This window comes from Gavia stellata, chromosome 2 (assembly GCF_030936135.1).
Source record: "Gavia stellata isolate bGavSte3 chromosome 2, bGavSte3.hap2, whole genome shotgun sequence".
NCBI lineage: Eukaryota > Metazoa > Chordata > Aves > Gaviiformes > Gaviidae > Gavia > Gavia stellata.
The window spans coordinates 45,392,225-45,414,338 of NC_082595.1; the positions used below are offsets into that span (position 1 = coordinate 45,392,225).

General features: G+C 41.5%; 1 protein-coding gene across 1 annotated transcript in view; it reads right to left on the reverse strand.

The window, feature by feature from the left end:
- Positions 1-319: 319 nt before the first annotated feature.
- Positions 320-22,114, reverse strand: part of EZR (ezrin) — a 37,940-nt gene continuing 16,145 nt past the window's right edge. The window contains exons 2-13 of the mRNA XM_059835613.1: positions 19,699-19,782; positions 14,940-15,035; positions 13,848-14,122; positions 12,931-13,014; positions 12,142-12,288; positions 8,835-8,931; positions 5,516-5,679; positions 4,514-4,644; positions 3,645-3,805; positions 3,243-3,335; positions 2,028-2,279; positions 320-1,705 (exon numbers count right to left, since the gene is read on the reverse strand). Coding sequence (XP_059691596.1) covers positions 1,541-1,705; positions 2,028-2,279; positions 3,243-3,335; positions 3,645-3,805; positions 4,514-4,644; positions 5,516-5,679; positions 8,835-8,931; positions 12,142-12,288; positions 12,931-13,014; positions 13,848-14,122; positions 14,940-15,035; positions 19,699-19,782 — 1,749 coding nt within the window. The 3' untranslated portion in view covers positions 320-1,540. The remainder of the gene's footprint in view (positions 1,706-2,027; positions 2,280-3,242; positions 3,336-3,644; positions 3,806-4,513; positions 4,645-5,515; positions 5,680-8,834; positions 8,932-12,141; positions 12,289-12,930; positions 13,015-13,847; positions 14,123-14,939; positions 15,036-19,698; positions 19,783-22,114) is intronic.

Below are 22,114 nucleotides of genomic sequence, written 5' to 3' on the forward strand. Positions count from 1 at the left end.
CAGCAGAATTGCATATATACAACTGTAACTAGTGGTGCTGCTATACATCTCTTCCTTGGGACCTGGATGAAGATGGTCACACTAGTCATTACAGCAAGTATTCTCCTTTCTTCCTTTCCAGGTCAGTGTGGCTTTTAAGGACTTAAGAGTTAAAAAAACACAGATTCATACACAGTAGCACAGCTTACACAAAATACACCCCACACAAGAAACACATGGAGTCAAGTCCTTTGTTACTTTGCAGATCTTTTATTTAGATGCTTGCTGCTGCAAATAAACACACAAGTATTAAGCAGCATAGATGTTGTAAATGGAAGAGAAGAGCTGACAACATACTGTATCTCACTTTCTAACAGATTTTCAAGGAAAGGGGGAGATTAGTGGGGAAGGAATGGTCACAGAAATGCTCTCTACTAGAGAGAATACAACTGTGATATAAAGAAGCAGTCCCTTCATCTTTGGAGTCTGAAACTTTAAATCAAACATTTAAAAAAATTAGAAAATTTGTTAGAAAAATAGGTGCAGTAAAATTGTATATATTGGATCATGTGTACATAACAATTTTCATTAAGTAAAAAAGTGATCTTTACAAATAATGCTTTATAGCAAATAATCAGCTGCACTGTATCAGACTACAGTGTTGTTTAGGCATTTTTACAGATGCAAGTCTTATTAAATCTGAAAAGTAACAAAATATACAGCACAAAACTATTTCCCTTTAAACTAGTATTGCATGTTTTATATATATATAAATACTACACTATAACTGATCAGTAATGAAGCTGGAATGCAAACACAGTAGTGTATTAGATTCCAACATAGTATTTGCCTAGTTGTTACACAAGGAGGGTATCAGTGTCCCTATGCCACACTTCTGAGCCATGACTGCAGAATTTCTCCCACTGAGAACAGCAACCAGAAAAAGCCTAATTTCTACACAAAGTAGTTCTGAGGTGGTGTCAGTTCTTTTGTGGGCATCAAGACCAAGACAAAAAAAACCAGGGTTGTAAAAACACATGTGCACACAGGTGCACACATGTACACACATACATACAGGTGCTTGCAAATCCCAAGTTCTACAACCTGTCTTCTCAACTGTTGGACTTCACACTGTAACTAATAATACAAAGACATATGGCACAAAATTCACCCATAGTTGCTTATTTTTAGACCAAGCTGAATCCAGCACCTGCACAGGACACGTATCTTCAACTAGAAGCACGGCCTATTAAAATTTGTCTTGCTTAAAGAGAGATGTGACATAAGGCCTTTTGGCACTAAGCAAAGGCATAAGCAAGTTACCAGGATCAGTGGTACGATGAGTTTTTAACTATACCAAATTTAACAGAAGGTATGGAATAAAAAGGAGATTCAAATAGCTCTGGGTTTAGAGAGCATTTGTTAAATGTTATACAGTGACCCCTCCTCAGGGGGAAAAAAAACCCCAAAAACCAAACCAACACAACAAAATAACCCAAAACAAGAACACAGCATTAAGATCTGCCTTTCCCACAGTCCTGCCTTCTTGTTATAAGCATCATTACATCGCCTCAAACTCATCAATTCTCTGCTTAGTATTGCCTTGCCGGATCTGCCGCAGCGTCTTGTACTTGTCACGTCCCTGTCGCATGTTCTCCGAGTGGATAATATCATTGTGGGTCCTCTTATTTTCATCTCTAGCCTGGGCCAGCTCATCTGTCAGCGCCTGTAATATAAAGAACATTAAATACAGATTATACGGGAGAAGCTTTCAGCTCACAATAGTAGTGGTTCCTTGGTGAGAGTTGACAGTTGTTAGATGACTGGACAGATCAGTGATATGGATACAACATATGCTCTCAAAGCCTAAGCAATGAGACTAATCTTTATATACCTTGTCTTTAATTCAAACTGCCTACAGGAACCGTAAACAAAGAGAAACTATCATGCTTTGTACGCTTAAACAAGTGGTTAACCACTATTTTCCAGGATCTATTTTCCAGGAACAATTTGTTTCATTACTCCCCCTCCTCCAAACATTTTCTTACCCTCAGTTGCCTCTGTACACGTTCATTCTTCTCTGCTTCAGTTATGCGTTTCTCCTCGTTGCGGTCATTCCTGATCCCCTCGCTGGAGAACTCTGCGCTGTACGCAGAGTACTCGGATCCTTCATCTTGCAAGTTGTCGTGGACATGGTAGTTCACCGGCTCATAGACAGGCGGTGGTGGTGGAGGTGGAGCAGTCATTACCAGGTGTAACTCCTCCTTTGTCCTTACCAGATCCTCCTGGGCTTCCTTGGCCTTTGGGAAAAAAGAGTGAAAAATATTTTCATGCATTTCTTGCTTTAAACCAGCTTAATGAACACTTCAATACTTATCTTCCCACCAGTTTCGTCAATCTACAATGAAAAGCAAGAAAGAGGGAATTAAATCTCTTCAGCTGACAGTACGCTGTTACAGTCTTAGGCAGAACATAAATATTTTTTTTTTTTTTTTGCTAGTGATGCTATCGTCATCCACTGTGTCATGTGCAGGGGATCTAAACAAAGAATCTTCTTCCAGTAAAACAGAGTCTAGGAAAAACAGTTCTGTGGGACATTACGGTTATCTTCACCCTGTTCTCCATTTGAAGAGCTGTTGGTTGTAAACAGGGATTCCATGGAGCAAGAACTTAGTTTCCTGAGTTGGCATTTTTAATGCAATTACGCACTAGGCAGTCAGCTTCCTTGCTGCTTCAGTGGTTCCACCCTCCCAGGCAGTCTGCAGCGCTAGTTAGAGGGCACTGGGAGCACCAGGCCCTCCGAGCCTTGCATGGTTTATTTTTCGGTTTAGCGCATCAAATTATTCAACTCTTCCCGAGACAGGTACCAGGAAGCCACTGACAACAGCACACTCCTCAAGACAGGTACCTGCTGTGTGGCTGCATTTGCAGTGTCTTCTCTTGATTGATGTAGTGTTTTCGGACATTACATCATGGATTAAATGCATGATTTATACATGCGCCCCCTTCCCCTCCAAGGTTCCAAGATGATGAGCGTGTTTTTAGGTTTTATACAGGCTTCCATTTTGAATTTTGACTAAAGTCTTGTTGGAAGAAAGGTGTTTTGCAGGCATATTGCACATTCACCACAAGTCTGCCCTTCTCTGCTAGTGTACAGATGTTTGTCTCCACGTGTTTAAAGAAGTCATACCAGGCTAAGCACTGCGGTATGCTCTGCTCAACTGTAGAACTTCAGAGCAACTTTGCAAAACAGAGATACTCACTCTGATTTGCCACTCTTCAACCTCACTCTCTTTACGCCTCCTTGCCTCTTCAAGAAGTGCAATCCTGGCTGTATACTCTGCAAGCTCTGTAGCCTGTTGAATAATAAAATTGGAATTATAAGGACTCTTAAAAAAACAAAACAAAAAAAACCCCAAAACAACAATGAAACACTGTTGACTGAGAAAAGACCCAAGCATTACACTCCACTGTAATAAAGACTGAATAGGAAATTAAGAACAAAGAGTAGATTGCTCATGATAGAAACCAGTGCCACAATGATGCTATCGCTTGGTTTAGTACTTCACTGCACTATGTTTTTCCCTGGAAAACAAGGCTTTGCCTTACTCAAAGGGCATAGTAACATGCCTGTATATCTTATCCTCAAAATGACTGGGTCTTACCAGCTGTTCCTGACTCTTTATCTGGTCCATAGTTTGTCTCTCCAGCTCTTCCTTGGCCTGCAGAGCAGCCAAACGATCAGCTTCCAAGCGTTCTGCTTCCTCCTGGGCTCGTCTCCTTTCCTCCTCCAGCTGAATGGCTCTTTGGATCTGATCTGAGAGCTCTGGAAAAAGATGCATCAATGCAGTTAAGTCCACAAGCCTGGCCAAAGCAAAGGGACTGCAGACAGTCTCTTAGGTAACCACAGAAGTCATGACAAGCACTTGACTCCAGCATGCAGTATCCCTTCACTGTGCACCTCAAAGAAGTTATTTGCATAATACATCAAGTAACTGAATTCAGAAGTAGTCAGCTGCACATTATAATTAAATCATCTGCAAGATATTTGCACTGAAGTCTGTAACACTGACATAATCCTGCTGCCCTTAATTGACAGTTTACTGCAGGGACCAGATGTTGCTGTCTCCAATCTGCACATCTGTGGACTGAAACAGAAGCTTCCATTTCACTGGGAAGACTTGTTCCCAAAGTACTTCTCCCTGTTAGGAGTCAAGTAAAAAGTACTTGAGAGCTGAACTCTTGCTCGCTGCTGGAAGAGGCTATACTGCTAAAACCCTCTTTGCAACAAGGAAAAACAGAGTTCATGCCCTTCAGTTCCCAAATACAATCAGCAGATTTTATGCTACTTTCATGCTTTGGATGATCTTAGCAGTGTGTGCACTTGTGTATTTACCCATATAGGCAGATATTGGTAAGTCTTGCCAAGAGATCCCAGTGTCACCAGATTTAGGCTAGGTGTAGGCAGCAACCTATATAACCCTTCTATGGAGCACAATACATGTGATCTGGTCAGCCAGCACAAGTACTTTACCTTTCTCTGCTTTCTGAGTCTTCACCTCATACTCTTGTAGCCTCACCAGCAGCTCCTCCTTCTCCCTCAACATTTGCTCTTTCTCCCTCTCAATTGTCTCTCTCTTCTTCTTCTCATTTTCTAGTTGTTGCCTGTTAGAAACATTTCATACTTGAAGCTCACTTTCAGACCTAAACTACAGCAAGGCAAGAAAGTTGGCTGGGCATCCCTCCAGGCAGTTCAATGGGAAGTGACCACCACAAAACAAGAGCCAAAAGACAGAAATACACACAGCCTGTTCCTTCATCACTTCAGAATTTTTGCTCAGGTTTGGATACCCCATTTCATAAAAACATTTGTATTTTTGTTGCCTGCCACAGAAATTTAGAACACCAAATAGCTACTGGATGCAGAGAGAGAAAACCAGGACTCTGTACTGCACAGCAGAGGAGATTTAACTTTGCTACTTCTGTCATAAGGAAAGTCAAGGAGGTGTAAAAACAAGAGCACTGAGGGAATGAAGACAAGCAAGCCACAAATACAGGAGAAAAGCAGCGTGATTTCTTGAACCGTAAGCAACCTGCAGCCAGTGGTAGAAGCCCGAAGGAATTGCTAATCCTGTTTCCTTGCCTGTAAGAGGTCTCCCAGTCCCCTCTTCTCTCTCCGCAGTGTGCACACATGGTCCCTGCGTAGGTTTCTCCCTTGCTCCCAACCATTCCACGGTCCAAGACATAAATCAGGTACTAACACTCGAGAGTCAGGAGAACCCCTCTCTAGGTGTGCACCACCACACAGGAGCCCACTGTGCCTTTACTTGCACGTTTCCTTGCAAGTCTCAAGACTGCAAACAGGACAGTAGACTACATGGCCACAGGTCTGAGCCAGAAAAGTAATGCTTACAGTCCTGCTGCAGAATACCTGAGTCCACCCCCATAAGCCAGAGCTCTAGGGCCTGCTGAACCCTGGCAGCTTGGTGTCATTTCTCTCTGCCACCTCATCCCCACTCTCTGTATTCAAGTTCACCTTTCCAGCTGTTTCTGATGCTTCTCCTCCCGGGCCTGGGCTTTCATCTGTTGCACCTCAATGGTGTCGGGCTTCCTGCGCCGCATATACAGTTCATGGTTGCCCATGCAGAGCTGCAGGATCCTCTTGTTAATTCTCAGACGAGGGGCATAGAACACAAAGTCCTAGAAGAGAGTCAACACACAGTCAGTTTTCCAAGCGTGCTTTCTCCTCTCCCAGCTGCAGATAGATCATCTTGCCACTAATTTCACTGTAATCGAGACATATACACAAGCAATTTAAATATAGTAGCAGGGACTGCCAATATCATCTGAAGCCAAAACAATTGTTATTTATATTCTCCATTTAAAGTCTACATAGAATTGACAAGTTACTCTTCTAGAAAAAGTATCTTTTAGAGAAAATTATCAATCTCCATTCAAGAGGAGACTTTGCGGAGTTTGGAAACGTTGCAAAAGATTCCGGTTTGGCAGGTCACCATCTGGGCAACTCATAGAGTAATTAGTTTTTAAGTTTGCATGGTTTTGTGACCAAAAGATAAAGCATGAAACTAAAAATGTATTGCAGACTGTTAAACTAACTTTATAGAATTTCCTGATGTATTTGAATCAGTATTCAAGGCACTACCTCTGTTTTTTCAGAGAAAGAGAAGAAATACATTCCAATATCATTCTTTCCTCTCCACAGCTTTTCCTACTTAAGCTGACCTAAGCTGTTACAAGAGTGTCAAATGAAAGCTATTTTTTTTGAACCACCAAACATACAGGTTATTTTGAATATTGGGTTGCAGGCAGTAACAAAACACAAGATATTCTAAAATTTCTGGTTCTGCAAAAAGAACAGCCTCACATTTCTTATTATCTGTGTTATAACCAGGCTTTTACAGAAACAATACACCAGACTGGATCTTCTAGACGTAAATCTGCTAAGAAAGGGATAGAGAGGGCCAAGTTCATTACCTGCCTGATGATTCTTCTGAATCCACAAACATACACGTTTACTATGCAGTCTGAACTTACACAGTGAACAAACTCGGCAACTTTGTGCCTTTTTTTGTGTACTATGTGGACAGTGATATGGGCAGTGGGCAAGCTGCCACACTACCACTGTAAACCAGTACCCATTCCTTAGAATCACTCTCCTATGGATTGCCTCAGTGTTAGTGAAAGGTGGAACTGAGAAGGGGCACACAGAGGCTCTACACTTTGGCATGGCAGCAGTGATCATATTTTTAATTGCCTGAGCTCAGAGGCACAAGTAGTGGCTATTGCTGGGAAAACTACAAGTCACACTAGAAGCAATGAAAAGCTCTCCAAGTGCTATTAAGATGAACATTAATATGCTGACAAGGACTTGTTTTCTTCAATGCATTTTCCTAATTCACATACTGACTGCAAAAGAAGCAGTGCCATGTGCTGTGCTCCCCGACTAAATCCTGCTAGAGCCATTCCGAGCTGCACAGGTCTGATACCGCTAACTCTACCTGTAAGCTATTCACATGACCTCCTATTTCTGACAAGTAATTTTAAAAACGAACAGTTTGTGTACCTTGTGGTGAACAGGTCCTATCTTGAGGAAAGGCTGACATACATGGAAATAAATACTGAGGGCATGGACAGTGGTTGCGTTTGTCATTTAAGGCCATAACCAAGGGACAAAACATCCACATAACATAAAAGAATCCCCTCCTTTCTTCATCCCAGCCTCCTCCTGGTCTCACACAACTGGGAGCATCACAGCTTGATATTTTAAAGATAATGTGCTGAAGATGTTAGAGTATGTGGGCAGACAGGCCTAAAAATTAAAAAGCTTATTCTGGGCAAGGTGCCACAGGACTCTACCCATTACATTAGTGTCCATTTAAACACTGACATTTAGAATCCTCCAAATTAAAGGGGAGCTTCCAAACCACATCTCGGGTGGACTGAATATTTTGCTGTAGTTGTAATACTTGCCTTTTTAAAAGGAGACACAAGCATATGAAAAGATCCAGACAACTTCCTGAACACTCACAATTAGCGTCCAGATGAATTCTTCTCTCACACATAGCTTTAAACATAACACCACCCAGAGGGAAAAGGACAACTGAGACAGAAGGAGGAAACATAACTGAGGTTTTCAGTGTTAACACCTTTCTGTTATCAGCCTCTTGCAAGTCTCCCATTTCAAACTCAGTCAGATTTACTATTGCGCAGTGGATGGAAAGCTGTGATCCATAAACAGGAGATTAATATTTTGTAAGGTGTACAACATGTCTGAGAGGCTCTTCTTTTGAGAAATGCATGCCTGACAGAGACCAGCTTTCTACCTCTGTGGAGTTTTGTTGGCTTTCACTAACAGCATCACAGCAAGAAGCTCCTCTCCCCCCAAACCCCAGGTTGTTATCTGGAGGAAAGCCCTGCAGGACACTGCACATTAGTATCCTTTAAATTACTGGGAGGATCTTTTTCTGTTAACGAGATGTATAAGCCATCACCCTTTGCCAAAGCCAAACTGCTTATTATTTCTCAGGACTGTACTTACCCACCAAGGCCAAGTACTGGGGTGGCGGAAGAGAAGAAGAGGAGGCCTTTCTCAACTATTCCAGTAGTTTCACAAGACTGACAGAATGAGATCCACCTATACCAGTTATTCCACTTTATGTTCTCAACAGGTCAAAGTAAATTGCAAATTCTTCACTAAAATAGCTCTGAAAACATGTTTCTAAGTATTGAAAAGCAACATTCACAGGTAGCTACACTTTAGTTATCCACAGAAATCATATCCTTGCCATTTACCCTAGTATTCAAGAAGATCAATGAACACCATGGTCCTTAACCAGCTTTTACTCTTTCAGCAGTGTGGAAGTGAGCAGTGAGCATTAAGATGGGAGGCCATATGTATCCATGTGGTTTTGCAGTAGCATTTGAATTACTTTTGTGTTTGGGTTTTGGGTTTTTTTTTAAATGAACAACAAAAATAAAGTTACCCACCAGCTTCCATGCACTGAAAGAAATGGGGAGAGGACTAGTCTCAGTATAATCTGGCTACACAGAAGACTCACAGGACTAGAGAAGAATCTCAGATTTAAGCATAAGGCTACCTAGTTTGCAAGAAGAAAAGGACTCAGCTGTAAAATCCTTGTATTTCTCCATGTTAGATACCACCATAAGCCCTTTATTTATGCTGCACAGAAAAACAGATAGCTCTAAATACTAAGGCTCATTTTGCATCTAGAGTATCTGCAACTTTCTCCTCTCTAAAGACTACTTTATTTTGAGATGAAACAGTATTAGTTTTTCATATGCAGTATCCAGGAATCCATTCTAGATATACTTACTGGTGCCTTCTTGTCAATAGGCTTTATAACAAACTTCTTGTCATTGAAAGAGATGTTTCTGATTTCACTCCAGGGGAACCCAATCTTTGGAGTCAGTCTGGAAGGAAGAGACTTACTTTTAAGAGATGCTGCAATGAACATTTTTTTTTTCCCCACATTACTTCTAACACACAGACTCAGTGGGATGCAAGACTTCACACAGCTCTCTCAACAGAGGGAAGACAGTAGGTGAACCAAAAACCCACCAGAGTAGGGAAAGAAGCCCAGTCACCTCCCTTACAGAGTCTCCTCATTTTGGTCAGCCACCCTACTGCCCTTTGGCTATGCAGTAGGGATGGTCTCTAGCAAAGCCACACACTCAGCTTTACCAAACACCTGCTTTAAGTTAATTTCTTTGAAATCAGGGCCTAAAATCTACAGCATGCAGGCTTTAGGTATAGGTGCTGTGCTTCCAGGAGGCTTCTCGTACATCATGGGAGGCATAAGCCAGAAGTAACTCAGTTGCTCCCCCCACCTTCTAGCACTCACAGAGAAGTCTACCCTGCTGTGTTACAGCTAGCCCAGTTACTTCCATGCTGCCTTCACTTCTTAAGTGCTCGGCAGGCACAAACACAAATGGTAGCAGCAGATTTCTTGTCTTTCGTTTCCTCTCCTAGATTACAGGCAAGGCTAGTAACAAAGAGCCCTGTTCTTTCTTTCCATGCAAACTGCTCTTTCAGCCCATTCCACTAGTCACAAAACAGAACTTTACACGTTGGTCATGCAACGAGCTGTGCCATGTGGCTCTCTCCTACTGGAAAGCACCCCTACAAAGCAAAGGGCAATATTCAGACTCCCGGCTCTTCCTCACTGCTTTGGAGTTCAGGTCTGTTGGCTTGTTTAAAATTACTTCTCTAAGCTTCATGAATCAATTGAGATTTTCCTCTGCTTTAATTTCCCTAGACTCTTGCATACAAAAAGCATCAAGTTATTCATGAGATCAAATGTTTCTGAGCCATTCCAGTACTTCACCCTTACATACCTGCCCAGCTCTGCGGCAAGTTCTAATATTACAAGGACTTGCATATTTGACGGTAACTAATTCCTTTAATTCCCCCCAACCAAGTATTTCAATTTTTATGTTCAATATACATTATTCTTCTTCTATTGTTCTCTTACCAAGGGAAGCTATATTCTCTAGAGATAGCAGTTAACGATTAAGAATTGTGTCTTACATAAATTATAATACCAACAACCAATCTTCTTGTTATTATCTAACCCCTCCAATATGTCTCTGACACACACTGAAGCGCTGACAATTATTTCTTGCAAATGGTTTGAAGACACAAGTATTTAATGTTTAGCATTTCTCTAAATGTCTATCATCATGGTGAACCACTCAATCTCTGTAAGAATCCTTTCTATGGAGCTCATCGGTTAAGGAAAAAAGCTGGCAATTTTGGAGGAATTTGACTCATTGTCAGAGACGGAAAAGCTACTACATAGCATGATTTCGCTGGGTCCAAGCATAAAAAACCCCCCTTGCTTCATTTAAAACCAGACATCAAGAACAAAACACATCCTCTTCAGAACCTACCATTCCCTAAACTTTATCGCAACTGCAAGATTATGCAAGTGCGTGTGCGTAACTTTAAGAACTGTAAAGAAAAGTATTTGATTAGACTAACTAATTACTCCAGCCTCCATCATATTAGCTTAAGTGTTTCAACCCTAGATAATACAGTATGACAGACAACTAAAATAATTCACTTATTAATAAGTTCTATTGCAGATCCTCCTCTTTAATGCAGAAAAAAAAGCTTGAAAATACCTAGAAGCAGGACACTGACATACACTGCAGTATAGAGGCTCACACACCTATAGCATGGTCTCATTTTCCTCAGGTTGAAATTCAACAACGAAATCTTTGCTTTTTCACCTTTGCCCCAGCCACCGAATTTTGCACATACAAACCAGAGGCGAAGTACACATTACTATTTTTCTAGCCCCCATATCTGCTCAAAAGACTTAATTACATAGTAGCAAGAGTTACAGCAAAAACAAGCAGTTTATTCCAGCACTATGTTTTGTAAACGCTCTTGATAGCTCTTTACAGTCAACAGCTATATTCTGTCTGCTTCTGCAGCTTGAAAAACCTGTTTGTGTGACCATGGTTACATAGCAAGACTAGTCATTCAAGACTGAAGTATTACATGAGCGAAACTACTTTTCTTTCAAGTGACACTCCTTGTTTTCTGGGTGACAGCACATATTACCGTTGCAGAAAAGACTGCATTTCTCTTTGCCATCTTAACAGAAGCTCCAGAGAGTTCCAATTAATATTTGGGTTACATTCAAAGCTTTTTGGAAGCAAAGATGTAGAACAGGTAATCTGCTCTGTATTATAATGATTGTTACAGATTAGTGACATGAAACCAAGACTTGGAACCAGGGCCGGGGCGGGGGGGGGAAACAAGGTGGGGAAACAGGGGATGGACGACAGAGAAGAAAAAAAAGAAAGAAGCAGTCTAGACAGCAACCTTTCATCTAAAAAATGCCTATTTTCACTCCCCTTCAATCCTTCAATTGTGGAGTATTAGAAGAGACTAGCAGGCTTAGACACAGCTGTTCTCACCTTCCTTGTATGTTTATTTATAGATGTAGTCTATCATTTCCCACCTACTATCCAATTAATAGTGGCTCTACCTTTACCAGAAGGGCTGATTAAAACTACTCGTACCTCAGCAAGACCTCATTTCATTCCTTGTTCACAGCAACTATATAGGTTAACCCCTCCCTAAGTTCTGGGTGTTATCCGGCTTTGGTTTCGTGTCCACCCCACAATCTGTCTCTTTCAAACCCAGGTAGTTGTACACACATCTATCGTTCACCTCAGTATAGGAATGGCCTTAGATGTCTAAACACTCTGCAGATATATTAGCCTATCTAGGTTCTTGTATTGTATCCACTGCTGGCATACCTGGCAACCTGACTCAAGGAAAAGCTTGGCAAACTCTTTAGTTCAGGGTTCAGCTCTAAACTGTGCACAATTTACCAGACAGCATTGTACAACTGACATCTCTCTTTACATGGTGGGTAGCATTAGCAGGACAGGCTACAAAGATCAGGAAAGTCATGAAAACATAAATGATGTGAAAGCTCATTTCCTAGCACAGCTTCACCTACTGATCCAAAACAAGAACAGAAGCAAGTTCTAAATTTTGCCCTGATCCTGTAAATGAGAAATGTCCCTTGGTTCCCACACCAGCCCTCACTCTGGGAGATCAGAGGTGGTGGTGGGGGGTGTGTGTGTGAAAAAAAGCCTTACTTATCATCCTTTTCATAGATGTTGAGCCCCAAGGCATCAACCCCCAGCCAAAGGTCAGTTCCTTTCTTATTCTTGATTTCAAAGTAGTTGATTCCATACATCTCCAGGTCTTGAGCAATCTTCAGGTATTCCAGCATGGCATTCTCTCTGGTTGAGACGGGAAGGAGAGCAGATGTTAGCTTCTCATTTATCTTGACTATCTCAAAAAGCACAATGTCTTCAACAGAAACAAGTAACTTTTCCTAAACCAACACGTCAAACACAAGAGTTAAAACTGAACATTCAGCATTTGGGATTCACTTTAGGAGTTATGACATTACACCTATGCACACACACACACACAGAGTACTCCCATTTACCAAGCCCTAGTATTTCCGGACAGAAAATTAGCAACGTTCAACTCTTCCAGCATTCATCCTTGTCTCAAGGTACAGTGAGTGGGAAAGGTACAGTACCTGAACTTTCCCCATCTGCCAATGCAAATTCTTCAATGAACTTAAGGTTAGATGCACACCTGCACTTTTTTTTTCCACTCAGTCATCACTGATACACTGTGCCTAGGTCCAGGATTTTCAGGAAGCCATCCAAGAGACTGTTCTCAGCACAAGTGTGAAAATCCTACTGAGTTTTACCATGTGATTTGATGTTGGACTAGAAAATATACACCAAGAGTTCCCCCACACAGGCGACTCTTGCAGCCTATTTCAAAAGCATGGTGTAGAACTGCAAACTTAAGGTAATCAACCAGCGACAAAATGCCGGGCCTGGGGACTGATACAAAACACTTACTTGAGCATGCCACTGTGTTCAGCATGCCACACCTGGATCCGTTCTTCCCACTGCTCTCTGGAGAGTTTATGCTGGTCCATCACCCTACACAAAGAAAGCGATATTAGCAAGCTTAGACTTTGTGTTCTGCAGCGCCCATTGATGTTCATCTTTGCTATAGTCTTACTGAAAAATCAGTCCCACCCATGAAGCCTTACTGAAACCAAGAGGAAGATCCTACTCAGCCCAAAGATGTACTCTGTGAAGCAGAGCAATTCAGAATGAACAAAAAACCTCTGCAAAGCCTTTCTTGTCACTGACCAGAGACATGAGAGGAATAAGCAGAACACTGCAAAAGAATCACATACATGCTGCAGACACCAGCGGGTTAAAGCAAAGCAAAAGTTGGTGTCACTCCTGGAATTAGACACTATGCTTCCTGATGACACTCTGCACAAACAGAAGAGTTTGTCTGATAGCACACACTTACTTCTGTGGGGATGGACTACATAGACATGCTTTCCAGTTTTAGTATTTTTAGGACTGTACATTAGGATTAAGGACACACAACCCAAACTTCTCCAGGGATGACACATTCATGACTGAAGGCTGCTCTTTTCTTCTTAGAGAGGAGACACTCATACTGCCAGTTACCAGCATGGCAGCAATGTTAAGGAAAGAAAAGCTGATTTAAAAAGTATACCTCCTCTCCCTAACCAATCCAAGGAGAGAGCACAAAAACGTACTCTGACAGATAAAAATAAAAGGAGAAAACCCAAATGCAGACAATTCAAATAAAAAAAAATACAGAAATCATGCTTTCAGTTAAACTACAGAACTAGAATGCAAATTCTTGACTTTAAAATAAAAACCAAAAACCAAACCTACAAAAAAACACCAAAAAAAAAATGGGAGACTGCATCAACTAACTCCTTCACCTTTGGGGGATCAGACGCTCTGAATTGAGGTATCCAGGCTTGTGCACATCTTTGTTGTAATCTCCAAATTTGGCCTGCACAGCATAGGAGCCAAGAAGTACTGCTGTTTCAGGAGGACAGTAGATCTCATCACTGAGGATCCCTTCCTTCACCTGCAGGAAGAAGAGCTTCTGCGTGATGTCCTGGATCAGCTCTTCAGACACATCCTCTGGGAAGAACTTGGCGCGGAATTTGAACTGGAGGGGATTCTCCTTTCTGATTTCTTGAGCAGAAACCTGAGGACAGAGGCAACAACACAACTGAGCAGGGTTGCAAACAATAGAATAAATTGCTTTTACACAGGAAAAGGGATTTGGGGCATTTGCCTTAAGAGGCAAGTGACTGGCAACTCATTACTGGCGTTCCTTAATTCCAGCTGCTTACTGGTATGAGAAGACAGGGGAGACGCATTATTTTTTTCAACTGAGCCAGTAAAATTCTGCTTGCACAGCAAACCTTGGTCACTGGAGAATGATCTACCATGCTGTATCACATGGAAAACCCATCCAGTATTGTACACGTTTGACAGAGAACAGCCCCATCATTAAACAGATATGTCACTGACTGCCGCATAAAGAAAAACTGTTCATACCCTCATAAGCATTGCAAGTCCACAAACAAGAGCACATCAGAGGCACCTGCACTGTTACAACTGCCTAGCCTTGAAATGACCTACCTTTCTGATTAGTGCAACAACTGACCCTGCACAAGCAGAGACTAAAACCATCACTAGCCAAGATGTTCCTCCAGACACAGCAAGAATAGCTGCTTCTACCCAACAAAGTACCATATCAAGCTGCGGCTGTACATCTTGACAAATGCTATAAAGCTTTCTGCAATTCACACAGAGAAAGGGAAAACTTCCACTATACCACACCTCACCCAAACAGTTCCCATGGAGGTCATAAAGCTTTCTCTGAAAATACTCCTGGAGTTATGAGAATTAAGGAACAATCAAGAACAGGTACAAGGTTTATAAAGCTGCAGTCAATAACACATCAGGAATCGTGTACGCATTAACATTTGTTCAGCAATTAGCCCAAAGTCTGTTACCTTTTTATCAAGCTTCAGCCAAGTCTGGAATCCTTTGTTGTCCACATACTGAAGACCAAAGTACCACACTTCTCGTAAACCTATGGTTTTAACCACCTGCAACAGAAAGGTTAAAATAAAAAGTCATTGTAGGTAACAGTTCACCTGAAGTCCATGTATCCTCTCAAGTCCCACATCACCTGTGGGTGCAGGCAACAGCCTAAACCTACTCATCTGGCATCTCTTAATTTCATCTGTAGACAAAGACATACAGCTGCCATAGTAGATGACAGCAATAGCATAGGCTAAGCTACTTGTCCCACACAGTTCTTAGGAGAAGACGATTATGGGGAAACCAGGATAGACAAATGGGGCAAATGACAGGCCACCAACTGCTAGACTGGTACAGTGGCAGCAGGTGGGGCTTCTGCTTGCTTCTATCTACTGGCCCTTCTTAAAACTGTCCTCGGTGAAGCAGACAAGTTACTTCTCTCACCAAAGCTTATGGTGAGATGGTCTGTAATGGTGTTAGTACTAACTACAACTAGTTAGCAGTACTAATGGCTGAAGTGATCTTGTCTGCCAGTCACCAAAGATTATTTGCCTGCAGGAAGCAACTGAGGGATGCTTCACACAGCTGCTGCAGAAAGCTCCCTGTGCAGTTTTGAGAACTAAAACCAGCTGCAAGTATTCCAAGTCAAGGGTATTCTTTGTTTAAACTCACACAAAGGTTGGTTTTGAAGGACAAAATATATTGATGGGCCAACATCAGTGCAAATTTGATTTAATGTACTGTAAATACTAACCAGACAAAAGATCCAGAAACACCATCCGTTGACTGGATGGCACGCTTACTAGTGAAAATAGTCCTGCCTGGACACGTTCCTTTTCCTCAGCGGAGGAGACAGCCTAACAAGTTCCTGACCTCCTCCTACTCTTGACCGCTTGTTCTTATAGCCCAGTAGTTTGCTGCCAGCTCATCTACCTGTAAAGCTGTGCTCTAGACAGAGCTGAGATCTGTAAAGATCCACTACACACATATCAGGTTTACTTCCTTGATGTTATTTGCAGAGTGGCCTCTCAAAAAGTGATGTAGGCATCACCATAGGGAGCTGAACTGAGTGGAAGGCAAGAGCTTTTTAAAACTGCTTTGCAAGTTAGGAAAGTGTGACAGACTTGAGGGGGTGTAGTTACGTGTGCTTCAACACGTCTGAGATCTCAACCAAGGATCTGTTTCACCCTCCCCATTTATAGTATTGCTGGAGAGCAGACTTGAAAAAGACAATGACCTTGGGATACTTAAATTAGTTTTTGCTATAATTTCCCTTAAATTTTCTTACTGGTGAGTTAGAAGCCAGCAGTCTGTACCTGGAAGCCAGAGCTTCCTGGGGCTGATAAGGGAGATAGAGGAAAAATGCACCATCCTGATTAACACTCTGACAATTACTGTTTGTGTGACATTGTTGAATAACAGGCAATCTATACAGTTTAGCGATATAAGGAGACCAAGAAAATTGCATAGTAGTATGAGAAATGTCACTAAGCAAATATAATTTTTAAGGATAAAGAGGTCAGCGCCTACTAGTTCAGGAAATGGGATAGGTTCATAGCTAGACACTGTGGGCTGTATTCAGTAGGCTATGGTTTATATGTTCTACTTCAGCAGGGCCATAAGTAACTAGTTATAACTGACTAGAGTTTATATTAAAAAAACAACCCATCAAACAAAACCCCCAAACCCCACAACTTTTTAAAAAAAGAGCTGGGGTCTGAAAATACTTCAGCCTTTGCTTGACTAAAATTCTTTTTCTCTCCTTCCCTAAAGCAGCTTGTTTCACCATAGAACAGACAAGTTTTCTGACAGCTAGACGTATTTTTAGAAGGGTCAGAACTGGGCTTTACTCAATCTACCAGAAAAGCAGGGGTATGTTGAGCATGGTACTTCCTGTTGCACAAAAAAGTGTTGCAACTTCGTTAAAATAAAGAGTTGCATAAATCAAACAGTTATCAGGTCATTATCTCCGAATGTCTCTTACAACAGAAAAAGTACACTTTTTCTGTAAATCAAGTTAGAAAGCTTGCAAAAGTTATGACCCCTCAAGTTCCTCCTAAAACCTAAAGGCAAGGAGGGAGAAAGTATCAAGCTAAACTTCAATTTGACCATTTGAGTTCCAATATGAAGAACAAAGACATGAATGCTTTAGCCTGTATTCTGGGAAATGGTTTGTAAACTTTCTCCATAGCAAAACTAGGAAGAATGAAGAACCAAGGCATTATATTCAAGATGAGAGACACCTCACCCCACCTCCTCAAATGCATGAAGCGGGAAATCTTAAGTCTGCCCATTCCACCCAGAAATGCATTCACTCCAAGAAACTGCCAGTGACACATTCTCCTCCATTTGAATTTCTTTTCCTCGTGGCCAGGACGGCATACAACAGCCTGGGAGGTACTCCAGCCAGCTGCAGAGCCCACTGCGTTGGTTCTCGGGAGACCTCGGACCATTGCGGCGTGAACTCTGCACAAGTCTGGCTTGAGCAGAGCTGAACTCATTATTCACAGGTTTCCACTATTCTCCCCTTTTATAGAAAGGGAGCTATAATCCACCTTACATGCAGGATACACTTACGCTAGCATAGCCTAAAGCGCAAGGGCACTGCCAGAGTAGTTTTGCTAGCTGACAGCACACCAAGAAATCATCTTCTGGTTTTTAAAAATAGCCTGTTTCTTCAACACCCTTTTCCCTCCACAGTTGCTCTGCAGTTCAAGTTGGGCCACTCCTCATACCTGCGAAAACATGTTGCCTCCATAGGCTTTATCTGAGTGTAAACTCCACCCGAGATAAGGGCCTAGTAAAAGACTTTCACAGCAGAAGTGAAGAGAGGATGCCAGAATAGTTGCAGCTAAACATATGGTGTTCGCCTTCCCCAGTTTTGTGCTGCACACTTCTACCTTGGTCTTCTCTTGATATGCAGAAGTGCACCCCAACAAGGTATGGGTCACAGGTAAGAATTTCCAACCACAGGTTTTAAACCAGAGCTATAGGATGTAAGGAGCAGATATTCACAAGGCAATAGTCTATCCCAATAGTGCAGTAAGTGCTGCAACAAGCAGAGTCTTCTTAAGTCCAGAACTACCTAGAAAGCAGGCTAGAAGCATCATGGATCTGAAGCATCCTGCCTTTTATCATGTTCTCAGGATTTTGTGCCTCTCAGCTGGAGGTCAAGAAAGTAGTTTCTCTTATACTAGAGAGATGGCCCCGACTCTTAACAGATGAAAACATTAGTGAATATACGGCAGAGAAAAAAGTCCTTGTTGAATCCTTGTAATAAAGAACATAGGACATACTTACACTGCCTGATCTAAGGCATTGCTTTCAAAAACGTGGCTTTTAGTTATTTGGATTTTTGTACCCCGAGATGAAACCAGAGTTCTCTGTTTTGGGTTAACATTGAAGGGGCTGGGGGAGGAAATTACCCTGATGCAAGGGTGGTCAGCAGCAGATGGAAGGTCAAAGACCAAATGCTGGTTTCATAAAAACACAGTCGTTTCATATGCACTTCACCAGATTTCCAATCAATGAATGCTTGATGTTTATCCCACATCAGTAATAATCAAAAAGAATTGAAGTTAGATTTAACAATAAATACAATTTTGTATTGTGGAGTTCTGCAGTGATTATAATTTGGTTTCCCCCTGTCACTCCCTCCAAGAAAACACTAAATGTTTTTGGTTGGTTTTGGACATTGTTTAGCCAGTTCTGCCTAGCTGAGTTAAAGCGCAACCACCCTTTGCTATCAAGGGGAGAAGTGCAAAGGAACTGCTGTAATACTTTGTAAACAGCTTAATATGTCTAACTGAAGTCCGCATAGATCAATTCTTAGTCTTCAGGGTTCCAGCAGGAATATCTAGAAGCAACCTTTCTTTTTTATTTAAATTCCAGAACAGTAAGTTAAATTTTTCTGCTGAAATCTAGGCCTTGCTTCAGTTTTATAAGAGCAAGCTACTTAAGAAAAGAATAATGAAGTTTTACAATGTGCTCTTTGTTTATTTTAGTTGTCTTTATCTGACCTTTTTACGTCCATCTCCAAACAGACCTGTATGTTGTTAATGCAACAGCAGGAGCAATAACAGTAAAGGTGGGGAGTCTTGGCTACTCATGCCCTCCACTTCCCTGCCAACCCCCGGAGGCACGCTGGACAAGTCTCTATTCCATCCTGCTGCACAGTGGCTTTTTACAAGGCATGTTGTTATAGTTGCTGTATGGAGATCACAAACTCTTCTGGTTTTCCAGCAGTGTGGCAAACTTGAACACCTGTGGCAAGTGGCTACCTCCAACTCAGCTCCTGAATGAATGCAGCTATGCCTACACCTTCATCAGCCATCTGAAGACCTGATTCTGAAGAGTTTTTTGCACAGGGACAACATTTCAACTTTAGAATTTAAGAAATAAATAAGAGCTAAGCTGTATTTCAAAGCAAGAAGTGCATTTTTACACACTACCTATGCTGTGTAGACATTTTAGATCCCTTATGACACTTCATCACCCAGCATTGCTAGGAAGACAGGTTTCACTGGAACATGACATATCTGCAAGGATTTTTGCTTTTTTCTTTTACTGTGATGGAATTTAGAGGTCTTAGTTTGGACCAGGACTCTTTGATTAGGAGGCGGAGAGAAGAAAGAAAGGTAGGTTTGGAATCCAGTCTTAGGAAAACACTGTAGCCTGAAATGTACTCCAAGCTTAAACAACAAGAGCCCATACCAACCCTTCACTGACCTGGTCAAACAGCTGTTTGCCTGTAGTGTTTGGCTGGATGGCAAACTCCAGCTCTGCATCCATAGTAACAACTCGAACATTGATCTAAGGAGAAAAACAAAAAGCATTGTTTAAGATGTACTGAAAGCTCTTTCTTGGTGTTAACACAGTACTTTGTGTACAATACAGTCTCCACGCTTTGATGCACTACTGTTACCTCTATAATATACACACTTAAGCCCCAATTAGATTTGTGTTACCACACCAGCAAACTTAATTGGGGCACTGACTTCGCTGTCTTACTCAGATTCCTCTGCAGGTTTTCCTAGTCAACACAGGATTGGATTGGGCTTCTGGTTAAACAAGAGGGCATTTTAGAGTTGACTGTTTCCAGGCCTAAACCCCCTTGGAATAAGGGCTCCTGTGAGTGCACAGCATAGCTGCCTGCCGGCCATCCCTTGGATTACGAAAGGCCCTAATGACTAAATTAAATTTAAGACTTATAATTTAACTTCCATTTATATTAGAGCTGGAATTAATCTGAGGTTCTAAAGGCAAAAGGCCACAGATTATTCTCATGAAGCAATCAGCATTAACCCAATAAATGTTCATTCTTCCCCTCATAAAAGTCTACTCAACACATAAAACCAGCAGTTACGGGTACTGAATGATACTACAGGGCAAGAGTTCACTAAGCTATTGCTGTTAGTGAAGAAACAACATAACCAGATTTACTGCAATGGCAGAAGTAGACTGCAAGACAGAGGTGACTATTGTATGCAGAAGGCAAGAGTATTTAATGACTAGAAAAAGTCTATTAGCAGCTAATCAGGAGACAAAAGCAGCAAGGAGTGGGAATAGCGGCAATGCAGGGAATAGCATAAGGACCAGCAAAATGGCAAATCAGGAAAGGATTATCTCCCAACTGTTCTGACTACAGGAGACTATACTGCTTGCAATATTATACTATGTCTCAAAAAAAAAAAAACAAAAAAAACCCCAAACCCCCAAAAAACCAAACCCCAAAACAAATAAAAAACCCCAAACTGGGATGATTGTGTAATATAGTTCTACTAACCCATTAGATTTGTAGCTTGGAATTTTAAAGGAAAGACAAGAAAAAGTGGACATGTAAATACAAGGCCAGGCAATCAACAGGTAAGCTGCACACAGGTAAGATTTCATTACATTTTCCCAACATTTCATAAATGTCACATTACAGAAAGCCAGAGCTAACAGAGCAGGAGAGCCTGCTATGGCTGCGGCACTGGTGCCCAGCACAGAGGCACGCATTTGAAGAAATGAGAGGAAGAGGCAGAAGAGGACTAGAATCGCTCACTACAAAACCTTGACACTGCAGCAGTTTCCAGCCACTTAATTATCTATGTTTAAACTCTAGGATAAATGTCAGGTAAAACAATGTCACAGTAACACAGAACTGTGAATAAAATAAGTTGCCTCAGCTAGTTTTAGTCAAACATGTAAGAAATTTTTGCATTCCTTTTTTAGTGAGATATGACAGCATCAAGTGTCTTTTAGCCTTTATAGAGTTGTTTCTTTCTCCCACTTTCTCCCAGATGGCAGAGGACCCTCCTATAGAAAGATGACTGAAGGCAGTTTCCAAGTCATGGAACACCAGAACTGAACCAGAGAAGATGACTGCTTAGGTGCCCTGACACTTTCAAGCTGTATTTCCAAAGCAGTGTCCTTTACATCAGGATTTTTTAAAAAAAATTCCTCTAAAAGCAACAAGAAAGAGCAAGCAAGAAAGGTTTTCTAGGAGCTCCTTTTCCCAGCTGTAGCATTTGGGATCCATAAAGCAGCATGGAAGTATGCCTAAGGCTTTCTTGCTGTGCCTTAAGAACCAAAGGTTGCCCAAACAGTGTTTCCACTGTAGCAAGGGAGGGGAAAATTCAGATACCTAATTCTTAGGAACAGCAAGACCACAATTCAAAGATGTGACCTTAAAAAGCTCCTGTTGCTTAATCCCTCTCAACAATAAATCCGTAACCATACTCTAATCCCTTTCTACCCCCTTCAAGAAAACACATACTCATAATCCACAGTTTTGTATTGTGCAAGTTATTTGTACTTCTGGCTGAAACACCACAGTAGGTGTAAAATAAGTACCACTTTACAAGCTAAGGAAGTTGAAAGGATGTGCTTCCCACTACCAGAAAAAACTGCAGGATGTTGGCTAAGCACAGAATTCTAGTCAGCACCAGTACACTCATCTTCTACTCTATCTCCTTAGCAGTTATTTGCTAGTTAAAAAAAAAAAAAAAAAGTGAACTCCCTAGTCTAGGGGAATACCCTGTATTACTCCAACCCTAAAAAGACCCTTCTGGATACAGTCCCCTTCCTAAAGGATCAGCTACACAGTGAGCTATTTAGTGCTAAAGCCATCTACCTGCTACATCTTTTAAGGCTGATTTTA